The 11,914-nt window shown below is 42.5% G+C and overlaps 1 protein-coding gene and 1 pseudogene across 1 annotated transcript in view; both read left to right on the top strand.

The window, feature by feature from the left end:
* CLU (clusterin) overlaps positions 1 to 9,939 on the top strand; it is a 15,575-nt gene extending 5,636 nt beyond the window's left edge. Inside the window, exons 3-7 of the mRNA XM_006884924.1 lie at positions 1,722 to 1,892; positions 2,765 to 3,170; positions 3,653 to 3,757; positions 8,204 to 8,433; positions 9,754 to 9,939. Coding sequence (XP_006884986.1) covers positions 1,722 to 1,892; positions 2,765 to 3,170; positions 3,653 to 3,757; positions 8,204 to 8,433; positions 9,754 to 9,939 — 1,098 coding nt within the window. The remainder of the gene's footprint in view (positions 1 to 1,721; positions 1,893 to 2,764; positions 3,171 to 3,652; positions 3,758 to 8,203; positions 8,434 to 9,753) is intronic.
* On the top strand, positions 4,465 to 7,604 carry LOC102864832 (annotated as a pseudogene).
* Positions 9,940 to 11,914: the final 1,975 nt, after the last annotated feature.

Below are 11,914 nucleotides of genomic sequence, written 5' to 3'. Positions count from 1 at the left end.
TTTTTTTTTTTTTTTTTTTTGGTTGACTCGTGTTCCCAGAGTTTTATAGTTACCCTCAGTGTTTGCTGTTCGGCAACCTCTCAGAGTATTACAAACCATATCAAATTTGGAAGATTTCTTTACTTCTTAGTTGAGGACTATATGGACCACAGAGGCAGGAAGTGAGTATGTGGTTGATACTGAGTCTTGGGTCCATAAAAGATCTAGAATCTGTCCTGAGCATGGAACAGGGGGAGCAAGAAGAGGACAGTGAAGAACTCCAGCTCCCCTGAGTCACGTATTCATAGTGTAGCTTTGCTCTGGGGTATGGACAGTCAATATTTTCTCAAAACACACTCATTTACAGAGCTTTTACTATAGAAAAGTAGAAAAGATTTTCCCCATTATCCTTTTCACCAAAGGACAAGTCACTATTAACATTTGAAGCACTTCTTACTAGCTTTAACCCCCTTTTGTGTGGTTTTTTTTACAGTGGCGATATTCAAAATTATTCATTTTTAACACTAAAAATGCATATATATTAAACTTATTCTATAATATGTTTCTTATATAAAAATTCCTTGGATGGTGCGGTTACTGATCCTTTGTGTTGTACTACAGTTTTCCTGAGCTCTAATTTTGAGTGTCTTAAGTGGATTCTAGTATTTTTTTTTTGCCATAAATCAGCACTGTAACAAATATCCTTAGCCATAAGGATTTTCTCTTTTATTGCAGGAATTCCTTGGGATAGATTTTTTTTTTTTAAAAAAAACCCCAACAAAACACAATAAACAAACCACCAAAAAACAAACTCAAAATTTTTTATAGTGAAAATGTGAAGGCTTACAAAACAGATCACTTGTTTATTCAATAATATATGTACACTTTATGTTATTGATTGTAATTCTCACAGTGTAAAAACACTCATTCTACCTCCTCCCTGTGTTTCTTTTTCCATTACTTCTTTCCTAACTCTTCCTGCCTTCTGAATATTGTCTTTGGGCAAATGCTGCCTTTTGGACCTCAAATAAGAAAGTGATTATTTCAAGCGATTATTCTGAGTGCCTATCTCCCTACGGTTGCTCACTTTATCAACTCAATGCAACAACTCTACTTAAACACCAGAATTTGAGAATAGACAATTAGATATAATGAGAGATTCTGCAGTTAGGACTGCAAATGCAGTAAATTAGAGAAAGGAGAGATGCATATGAGCTGTAAGAGTTAGAAAAGCCTTTAGGGAGCAGCTGGGACTGGGAGGATGCGAGAATGTTTATGGTTGTTTGAGGGGGAAGTTCCAGGGAGGCAAATAAAGGAAAAGGGGACTCTAGTGGCATCCACTTCGTAAATAACATGCCTCTGGAAACTCTAAGAACTTTGATAAATGATGATAGTTATAGAAAGGCCTTTTGTTCATAAGGTCGCTGTGAGTTATGCTCAACTCAATGGCAATCCACAACAACAACACTGGCATGGTACATAGGAAACTGCTCCAAAGGAGAAAGATGTGCAGTCTCCTCCCATTTGGTTTACAGCCTCTGAAAAACCAAAAGTGTCTACTATGAGTTGGTTCTGATTCAAGGGCAATGAATGAGCAAGTGAGAGAGTGAAAGAACGGAAAGAAAACTTTATTCCAGATAAGAGTAAGGATCAACATACTACGTTGGTGAAATTGGGGGAAACTTTGCCTAGGCTTGGAGGGTGGTTTTCCAATGATTAAACCAGGCCGTGTCTTCCTGTAGGATGCCTTAAAGGTGACCAGGGATACGGAAATGAAGCTGAAGGCATCCCCGGAGATGTGCAATGATACCATCATGGCCCTGTGGGAGGATTGTAAGCCCTGTCTGAAACACACCTGCATGAAGTTCTACACTCGCATCTGCAGGAGCGGCTCCCCTGCTGTTGGCCACCAGGTGAAAGGCACAGCCGGGCTCTGACTGGGGGTTAGGAGATCGAAGACTTCAGCCTCTACCCTTAACCGAGTCCCCTTTTAATTTCTGGTCTCCCTCTATGGGAGATTAAAGCAGTGCTGTCTAAGGAAGACCTGAGGTAAGTGTGTGAACTAATGCTTCCTCAGCTCTAACCTCAGCCCCAGGCCATTGTTCGGAGAAGCCACAGTCAGCAAAGAGGTAGACTTTATTTTTCCTCTCAGCTTAGTAGTTCAGGTGAATAGACTTCATCTCACAGGCCAGATTGCTCAGGACTGACTAAACATGGGCCTGAAGTTACTCAGTAATGCCTGCTCTCAGTACAAAAACATGGAGCAAAAACATTCATACCAGTTATATTAACTTGATAACATAACAGGTGGTTTCAAACTCTAGCAGAGCCCTGTGCTCATGCAGGCACAAGGAAGAAGAGATTTGAGTATTTTTAGTACATTAACTGACCTTGTTTCTACCTATGGCCCTCAAATTAATTTTACCATGCTGGCTAGCATACAGATATAAAATTTGCCATTCTCTGAAGGCACAGGGACCTTCAGCCAACTAGGTAAGTCTCACTTCTAGCCATAGGTGATAGTGGACTAGTCTGAAGTGGCAGGACTTGTGTGTCTCTGAGCTCTTCTCCGTTGGTAGAGGGAGAATGGAAGGGTATTGGCATTGACCTGACAGTGTGGACACCTGGACACCAGTTCCAGCTGGGCCATTAGCCACTTTCTATGTGGTTTGAGGAGACGGAGATACACTGAGGCGCAAGCCTTGGTCCATCTCACAAAGGGAGACACTGGGGCCTGTAACCTTCAAGGGTCTCTACTAAGTGTGGCTTGTTTTGGCTCTCACAGCTTGAAGAGTTCCTGAATCAAGCCTCTCCCTTCTACCTCTGGATGGATGGCGACCGTGTTGACAGCTTGCTGGAGAGTGATCAGCAGCAGACCCATATAATGAATGCCATGGAGGGGGGCTTTAACCAGTTTTCCAGAGTGATGGATGAGTTATTCCAGAACAGGTTCTTCAGGCTCGAGCCCCCAAGGCCTTTCTTCCACTCTCCCTTCAGCTTCTTCCATGACACTTTCCCGAGGACACACTTCTTCTATCCGAAATCCCGTGTGGTCCGAGACACGATGCCTTTCTTCACTGATGAACGTCTGAACTTCCAGGACTTGTTCCAGTCTTTCTCTGACCTGATACAGCAGGCTCAGCAGGCCATAAATATCTCCCGCTACCACACGATGGACGAATTTCATACAGGTTTGAAAGATGTCTTCTTCTTCACAGGAAGGGGTAGGAACCAACTCCTTGTTGCACATGGAGCTGTCTGTGTGCTTTAACTAGCTAGGAGGAGAGAAATGAACCAGATAGAATGCAGAGCAAAATATATTCTGCCAATTTTAAGTGTGAACAGTTATGGGTGTGTGGAGGAAGGGAGGCTTCGTTGGATAGAGAGGGTGGGAGGGTGGTCATCCCAGCTGAGGGAGCCCAATGAACATAGCCTGGAGGCGCACTGTCCCCAGGGCACCATACACTCTGTCCTGTGCAATCCCTGACCTGGGCCACTTCCTGGCCATTCTACAGGGACTTGTGGTCAAAGGTTACCTCCTAAATTCCAGTCTGTTCTGACCACAGAACTCTCTGAAAAGTCTAGTGTGGAAGGGTTCAGAGAAATAGGTATGACGTGTCTCTGTGCTGCTGAACCTCCCATCGTGATGGCCTCTTGCCTTTTCTGTCTCCAGAAAACAATGACACTCGCCTCGTGTGCCGAGAGATACGCCGCAACTCCACTGGCTGCCTGAAGATGAAGAACCAGTGTGCAAAGTGCCGGGAGATCTTGTCAGTGGGTATGTGGAGAGGCCAGATCGAAGCTCCCCCCTGTCACCTGTGTCGCTGGGTCTCCATTTCCCCCTGGGAGCTGTGGGAGTTCAGATTCCAGCTCTGTTTTGTGGCTGTGGCGGGCAGCATGAGCAAGAGCTGAGGCTCATACGGCCCGACTTCCTCATCTGTGCAATGGGGTTGGAGTCTTTTGTAATGGATGCCAGTGTTAACTCGTTCAGCTCCTAACTGAAAGGTTGGTGGTTCAAGCCTACCCAGGGGCACATTGGAAGAAAGGCCTATGGAAAAGAAACCAACACACAGAACCACAAGGACGGGGATAAAAAAAGGGGGAAACAGACCCATTATGAAATATAGGTCTACTCTGAGAGACGTGAGGTTGCTATGGTACAGAGTCTACTTGACAGCAAATGGGTTTTGCTTGGTTGTTTTGTTTTTAATATTTAGAGAGGTTAAAATGCAGGATTGTCCCCACATCCCTGTGGTCTGAAACAGCATGGGCTTGCTAGCACATCACTTGGTACACAGTAAGCAGATAACCTATAGCTTCATTGCTGTGCTTATTTTGTGTTAAAGTCTTCATCCCTGGATTTTCTTTACTCCTTTCCTAAGCCCCAAGCATAGCTCTTATTATTACAAGTTTCCACCTCGTAGGTTCTGACTCATGGTGACTTCGTGTCCCACAGAGCGAGGTGCCGTCTTCCCAGTCAGGGCGATGCTCAAGTCCGTCAGTGGCCATTGTGTGTTTTGAGTGCCTCATCTTCCAGCTGGGCTTGCCTTCCATCACTGTGGCAATAATATCCCCTTGTGCTTCATAGAGTTCTCACTGGTTCGCTCTGGTGGCCTAGTGGTAAGGAGTTATACTGTCAACTCAAAGGCAGGCAGTTCAAATTCACCAGCGACTTTGAGAGACAAAGATGAGCAATCTGCCCCAGCCTCTGAAAACCCACTGGAAGATCAACACCAACTTAATGGCAATGATTGTTGAGTTTGAGTTACCAGAAGTATATTATCACACCTTTCTTCAGGGTCTACTTTAGTCTGAAAGCTCCGCTGAAGCCTGTCCATCATGAGTGACTCTGCTGGTGTTTGAAGTGATGATGAAGTAGCCCCCAGCATCTCAGCCATGTGCAGGCCCCACTGTACAGCTACTAACAGGCAGGTGGTGGGACAAGCGTAGTAGACATCCTTATGTTTCCCTGAAAGTCATAGGATTTTAGAGAGACAATACGCATTTTGTTTAGCAAATACTACGTAACAGGTATTGTTCTAAACATTTCAGAAACATACTCCTTTCCTTGCAACAACATTATGAACTAGGAACAGATACTGTCTCTGTTGCACAGATGAGGAAACTGAGTTATAGAAAGATTCCTTTTCAAGATTATCTCATTCCCAAGTAGGACAGCTGGAATTCAGACAGGTTGTTGATTTACTCTTGACCATCGTGCTGTCCTTCCTGCTAGGACCTCTTGCAGCCCCTGGACACCCTAGTAACAGGTAGTGGGAACTTAGCATCCCGGCTATATTTATCTGATTGGTTGGATCTCTATACAGGGGAAATATTTTACTTCATCTGTTCCTTCAATTTTATTACATCTGAACATTGACTAAATTCTTACTTTGAGAGAACGGATGTAAAAGTATTTAGAATACCTCCTGGTACATAGGAACCCATACTTAGAAAGAGTTAATTGCTTCTCTTGAAAAGATCTTATCAATCTTGTGGTTTAGTGGTTACATAATATGTTGGGGTTGCTGGGGCAGACCTTGGGAGTCTAGTTAAATATTCCTAGCCTCATTCTTGTAATTTTAGAAGTCACTGCAAAGTAATACTAGTGCTATAAGAGGCTCAAGCAAATTGTCGATGGTTGCTGTTAGGTGTTGTCTAGGTGCCTGTATTTGCATCTGTCCTTTGTAAATCAGAACAGATCACTGCTCAATGTGGCATCATCCTCACAACCTCTGTTCTGTACTTAAACCCATGTTGCAGTCATTGTATTAGTTCATTTCTTTAAGGATCTTCCTCTCATTCACTGATCCTCTACTTTTCCAATTTCCAAGCATTATGTCCTTTTTCAAGGACTGGCCTTTCCTGATAGACTGTCCAAAGTATGTTACTGAGACAATGCCTCCACTGTCCTTGCTTTTAAGTAGCGCTCTGGCTTCCCTTCCAGTTTGGCATTCTGTGGTACATGCAATATTCTTTGCTAAGACCACAATTCAAAGACATCAGTTCTTCTTTAGTCTTCCTTCTTCATTGTCTAACTTTCATAAGCAAATGAAGCAATTAAAAATACCATGACTTAGGTCAGGCACCTCTTGGTCTTTAAAGTGGCACCCTTGGTTTCGTACCCTGGTGTAATTGAGGAAAACTGATGGAGACACCAGCTGTTGAGAGAAGAGGAATATAAGGCTCCAAGAAGAAAAATCATGACCCAGATGATATGGTCAAGGAAAACATAGTACCTATTGAAATTATAACAAGATACTTGAACATGGATCGACATATATTGGACTTAATGCTGTTCTCTGTGGCCTAATAGCAAACAGTCTTTGACACATCTTAAATGAGGCAATAGCTCTGAAGGCTGGCCTGAGGCCTGAGGCCTTGGAGTCTCTGGTAGTTGGTTGGCTGGCTGACATCTGTGGCGGTCTCATCTTGGTGGCAATCTTGGTGGGAAGTTTCTGGGGTCCTTTTATTAATTTTAGAAGAATATTCTTTTAAAGACAGAGCAATCATTTGTCAATTTGCTGTGCTGAACAACTTGGAGTTGCTGTGATGCTGAACACTATCCCATGTTCTTGTTGTTATGTGCCATCGAGTCGCTTATGACTCATGTCAAATACCATAATGGTTGCCCATTATGTAGAGTGGATGGATGAGCTTCCAGGTTGATTCATGTTGGGAAGCAAGAGTGGCATCCACTTCCTAAACTAGATGCCTCCGGAAACTGTACAAACTCTTATTAATGTACAGAAATGATGTTAATTATAGAACAGATTTCAGGTCTTTTGTGCAAAGTTTACTCTGAGTCATATTCAACTTGACAACACTTAGCCACTGCTAAATGAGACTTGTGCTGTTATATCTGGAGGAACATTCTTCCACTTTGCACATCACTCTTTGTCAATGTGCTGTATGAGGTAACTTGGGTCTGCTATGATGCTGAACGTTGTGCCATAGGGATATCAAACACCACAATGGTTTCCCATTGTAGACAGTGTCTGGTGGAACTCCCAGTTGTAACACAGGTTGGGAAGCAGGAGTGGCATCCACTTCCTAAACCACATGCCGCTGGAAACTGTATGAACTTGGAGAAACTATGATAGCTATGGAAAGGCATTAGGTCTTTTGTTCATAGAATCACTGTGAGTGGACTTCGACTCAATGGCAATCAACAACAACAAATGTGACACAGGCTTGGAGAGCTGCTGGCTTCCCAATGGCATTTATTCCATTTAAGACAGCACATCTAACTTACAAAGGTTTTGTAAATTTACCTTTGAGTACAGGTTATTTGAACTGTGAAACTTGTACTGTAATACAAGTTACAGGGGTGTAATAACTTATAAGGGTGGACTGGTTGGTCTTGTTTTCAGCGGTCTTTACCCTGTTGTCTTGCCTATACCTGTCAGTGGTGGCCTAGCAGCCAGGTATATTCAGCCTTGCTACCAGAGAAAGGAAACATCTTAACTCACTGCATCAGGGTTTTTAAACCTGTCTTTAGAAAGATGCTTTTCCCCATTTTGTTTCAAACTGTGTTTGCAGTGTATCTTGGGACTAGGCAATATAAGTTACTCATAAAAGCCCTTCATTTACTTGAACCTGACCTAGGAACTTCCAAGATTTAGAATCTTAGAAGCAAGTATATATACAAAAATAAAATTTTTTTAAAATCTAAAAAATAATAATAATAAAAACAAAGTGGCATCCTTGCTTTCAAGCAATGTAAAGAGGTCCCTGACAACATATTTGTCCAATGCAATATGTCATTGGATTTCCTCATGGATGTCCATGGTTGTGGATCCAGGTAAAGTGACTTCCTTAACGATTTAAGCTTTTTCCCTCCATCTACTGTAATGTTGCCTATTGGCTCAGCTGTGAAGATTTTTGTTTTCCTTAGGTTGAGGTGCAATCCACATTAGAGGCTGTAATCTTTGATCTGCAGTAAGTCCTCTTCACTTTCTGAAAGCAAAACACTCTTATCAGTCTTCTGGGGAGATAAGAATCTTTACAGCTAAGCACATTGTGTGGTTCTGTTGGTATTTTTTCCCCCCAGAACAAGACTTGCTTGTTGGAGGAAGCAGAGGGTTGATCGGCCTTCTGGAGCAAGCTCTTTCTTTTGCTGTAGATGGTGATTTCCTTGTGGAACAACAGTGCTTTAGACCCCATACATGGTCTCCTTCCTATTTGCCTTCTGAATCTTCTCCCCTTTTTAATCTCTGTGCAGACTGTTCTGCAAGCAATCCGGCTCAGGCCCAGCTGCGAGAGGAGCTGAAGACTGCTCTCCAGGTTGCTGAGAAATTCACCAATGAGTATGATGACCTGCTCAAGTCCTACCAGCAGAAGATGTCCAACACCTCTGCCCTGCTCAGCCAGCTGAACGAGCAGTTTAACTGGATGTCCCAGCTGGCTAACCACACCCAAAATGAAGACCAAGCCTATCTCCAGGTCTTCTCGGTCAGTCAGTGCAGACTGAAAGCATGCCTTCTCCTGGTCTCTACCTAGATTGAACCTATATGCCAAGGTCCAGCTTCCTTGGTAAAATTTTTGTTAGGATTCTATAAAACAGTGACTAGTGTTTCTTCTCCACCATTCCTTAGAAATCTTTGTGGCACAGTTCTTAAGGACTTGGCTGCTAACTGAAAGGTTGGAGGTTCAAACTCACCAGCTGCCCCTTGGGAGAAGGATTTGACATTTTGCTTCTACCAAAATTGCAGCCTCAGAAACCCTATGGTGAAGTTGTATTGTGCTCTGTAGGGTGGCTACACATCCGAATCAAATCAGTGACAATAAGTTTTACCATTTCTTGGTCGCTTAGTGATAAGGAGCTGCACTGCCAACCCAAAGACATGAGGTTCAAATCTACTAGCTGTTCCTTGAGAGAAAGATGAGTAATCTCCTCTCATGTGATTTACTGCTTCTAAAAACCCACTGGAGGGTCAGCTATGAGTTGGTTCTGACTCAACAGCATATAACACTAAACACTCATATATAATAATACTTTATTATTGTCTTTTCGGCTAATATTCATCTAGGATGCCCAAAGTGGGTTCTGGAGGTGCTGTGACACTTCTTTGGTGATAAAATAGGACCAAGATATTAACAGGGGCATTTATGGTTTTATTGAGTCAGTGCCTAACTATATTATATATCAGGGACAGAAAAAGATTGCATATATTATTACAGTGAGCTTTCCTAGCTCAGGGAGGAAACCCATGATGATCCCATTTTACAGAGAAAAAAGGTAAGTGAGGTTGCCAAAGGCTAAATAATTCATAATGACCAGCACTCAGATTTGGTCTTGTCTGCCTGGCTACCAGGCTTTTCACAAAGCTTGCTGCCCTGTGCCTTGAAGAAGGACTCATGAATTGGGCATTGTTTCTGCCAGTGATAAAATGCTTCCAGTACTGGGAGCCTGGATTTTTTTTTTCCTTCCAATTCTTCACAGGTAACTTGATGGCACATAGCAACAACAATTCTTTCTTATCATACGCCTGCCCAGTGACTGTGGAAATAAAGCCTGGTGGCTTGAAGGCCATTTTTCACTCTCTCTACTCCCCTAGGCTGGTCATCTGTGTATGACATTTATACCTACAAATAAGTGCCTGTGAATTTTATGGAATTTCTGTGTTTTGAGTTGTATAGGCATGACTGATGCCACTTACCTAGGTTTTCATGAAGAAGTGAAGAAAACTTCCATATCATAGTTTGAACTGATTCTGCAGAGCAAGTGCCTTTTGGCTGTAACGTTTCAGCTGCCCTCTCCCCCTTTTCTAGGTGACTTCCAGAGGGACTGACTTGAATGATTCTTCCAAACCCAGTGACACTGAGGTGGTTGTGAAGCTCTTTGATTCTGACCCCATGAAAGTGACAGTCCCCAGAGAAGTTGACTGGAATCAGCCTAATTTTATGGAGATCGTGGCAAAGAAAGCCCTAGACGAGTTCCGCCAAAAGAAGCTGTGAGTATGGGGCCTGCACAGCTGTGGGCTTCCTGGGCACAAACAAATCCAAACAACAAAAAAGAGGTGTGTGAAGTGAATGACTGTTTCTACAGTCAGAGCCCAAGACTGGAGCCAGCACACCACTGCGAATTGCCTATGGAAGTTTCCCCCAACCACCATGTCAATCCTGTTTTATAACAGTTGCATTATGCAATATTTGTTCTTCTGTGACTGATTTCACTCAGCGTAATGTCCTCCAGGGTCACCCATAGTTCATTGTTTTTCAGTGCTGCATAGTATTCCATTGTGTGATTATACCACAGCTTCTCTATCCAGTCATTTGTTGATGGACCCTTAGGTTGTTTCCAACTCTTTGCTATTGTGAACAAAGTAGTAATAAGCATGGGTGTGCATATATCTGCTTTGGTGGCAGTTCTGGTCTTTTTAGGGTACATTCCCAGTAGTGGAATTGTTGGGTTAAATGGTATTTCTATTTCCAACTTTTTGAGAAAGCTCCATACTGCCTTCCATAGTGGTTGTACCATTTTACACTCTCACCAACAGTGAATAAGGGTTCCAGTTTCTCCACAACCTCACCAGGATTTGTTGTTTGTTGTTCTGTTAAATTTTGCTATTCTTACTGGGATGAGATGATATCTCATAGTTGTTTTGATTTGCATCTCTCTTAGAGCTAGGGATTTTGAACATTACTTCATGTGTATGTTTGCCATCTGAATGTCTGTCTACTTTGATGAAGTGTCTGTTATATCCTGTACCCATTTTGCAATTGGTTTGTTTACCTTTATCTTGTGGTGGGAAGATGCTATTGCTTAGATGATAATTATTTTTTCTTTTCCTTATTTATTATGAAATATACTTTTTCTCAAATAGTGATTTGTTTTGTTTCCCCCCTCTTTTTAAAATTTTACCTTAGTTTGCTTGCAAAATTTGTGTACATTATGTATTACACTATTCTTCATAAGATTTTAAGTGTTGGTGGCTGCCTCTCCCTGAATGTTGAACCGTCCTCTTTCTCGGCCCCTCCCACTTTCTTCCAGAGAGGAATGAGATGTGAATGCTGCTTTTGCACATATGAGGCTCGGAGTCCAGTTCTCCTGAGATCGTCCTGGACCCAGGGGAGCTCTGCACGTCAGCCACCAAGCACCTAGGCCCCAGGCTGTAGGCCCCCTACCCAACTTCACTCACCTCTCCTCCCCCTGGATTCTGCACTCTAATGCCTGCATTTGCTGCTAGTGGAAAGAATTTCTTCCACATGCAACTAATTCAATAAAACCACCTTGTGATTGGACTACTCTGGTGTGTTCTGTTTTCATGTTCTCTGGTTGTCCTCCTCCTCTATTTTGGTATGAAAAGATAAAAAGGAAAGGCATTGGCTAAGATGGTATAGAGATTGTCATGGTTAAGAGTAAAAGGGGTGTGAAGGTAAATTAGGGAGCTCTGGTGATCTGGTATTTAAAGAATTGTGCTGCTGATCCAAAGGCAAGAAGTTTGAATCCACCAGTTGCTCTCTTAGTAAAAGATGGACAATTTCTTCTTATTTGATTTAAAACATCTGAAAATCCACTTGAGGATCTGTTATTAATCAGTTTTGAGTTGATGCAATGAGTAGTTTTCACTGAAGATGAAACTGACCCAATTCAATCACTTCTTATTTTAAGGGAGAGATGAATCCCAACAAACCAAGTAAAATAAAATCATAACTGAAAAGCAAATCATTTCTACTTAAGATTGGTGAAATCCTGAGGCACTAGCCCTCAGTGATCTTTGAGCTGAAACTAAATTCACTGCTGTGTTTCAACTTTCAAGCAATAGAAATGCTTATGAGATGAACGATAACACTAGAGAGGCACTCCTTAAAAATAATCAACCATATAAGAACATAAGGGTAGTAGTTTCCCAGAGAGAAAGCTCAGAAGGCAAGAAGGGATAAGATGGAAGGTTGGAGGGAAATGAGAATCACTGTGAGGAACTTGGAA

This window comes from Elephantulus edwardii, unplaced genomic scaffold (assembly GCF_000299155.1).
Source record: "Elephantulus edwardii isolate Elephantulus edwardi_28Jun2011 unplaced genomic scaffold, EleEdw1.0 scaffold00038, whole genome shotgun sequence".
NCBI classification, from domain to species: Eukaryota; Metazoa; Chordata; class Mammalia; order Macroscelidea; family Macroscelididae; genus Elephantulus; species Elephantulus edwardii.
This window is presented reverse-complemented; position numbering and strand designations above follow the sequence as displayed.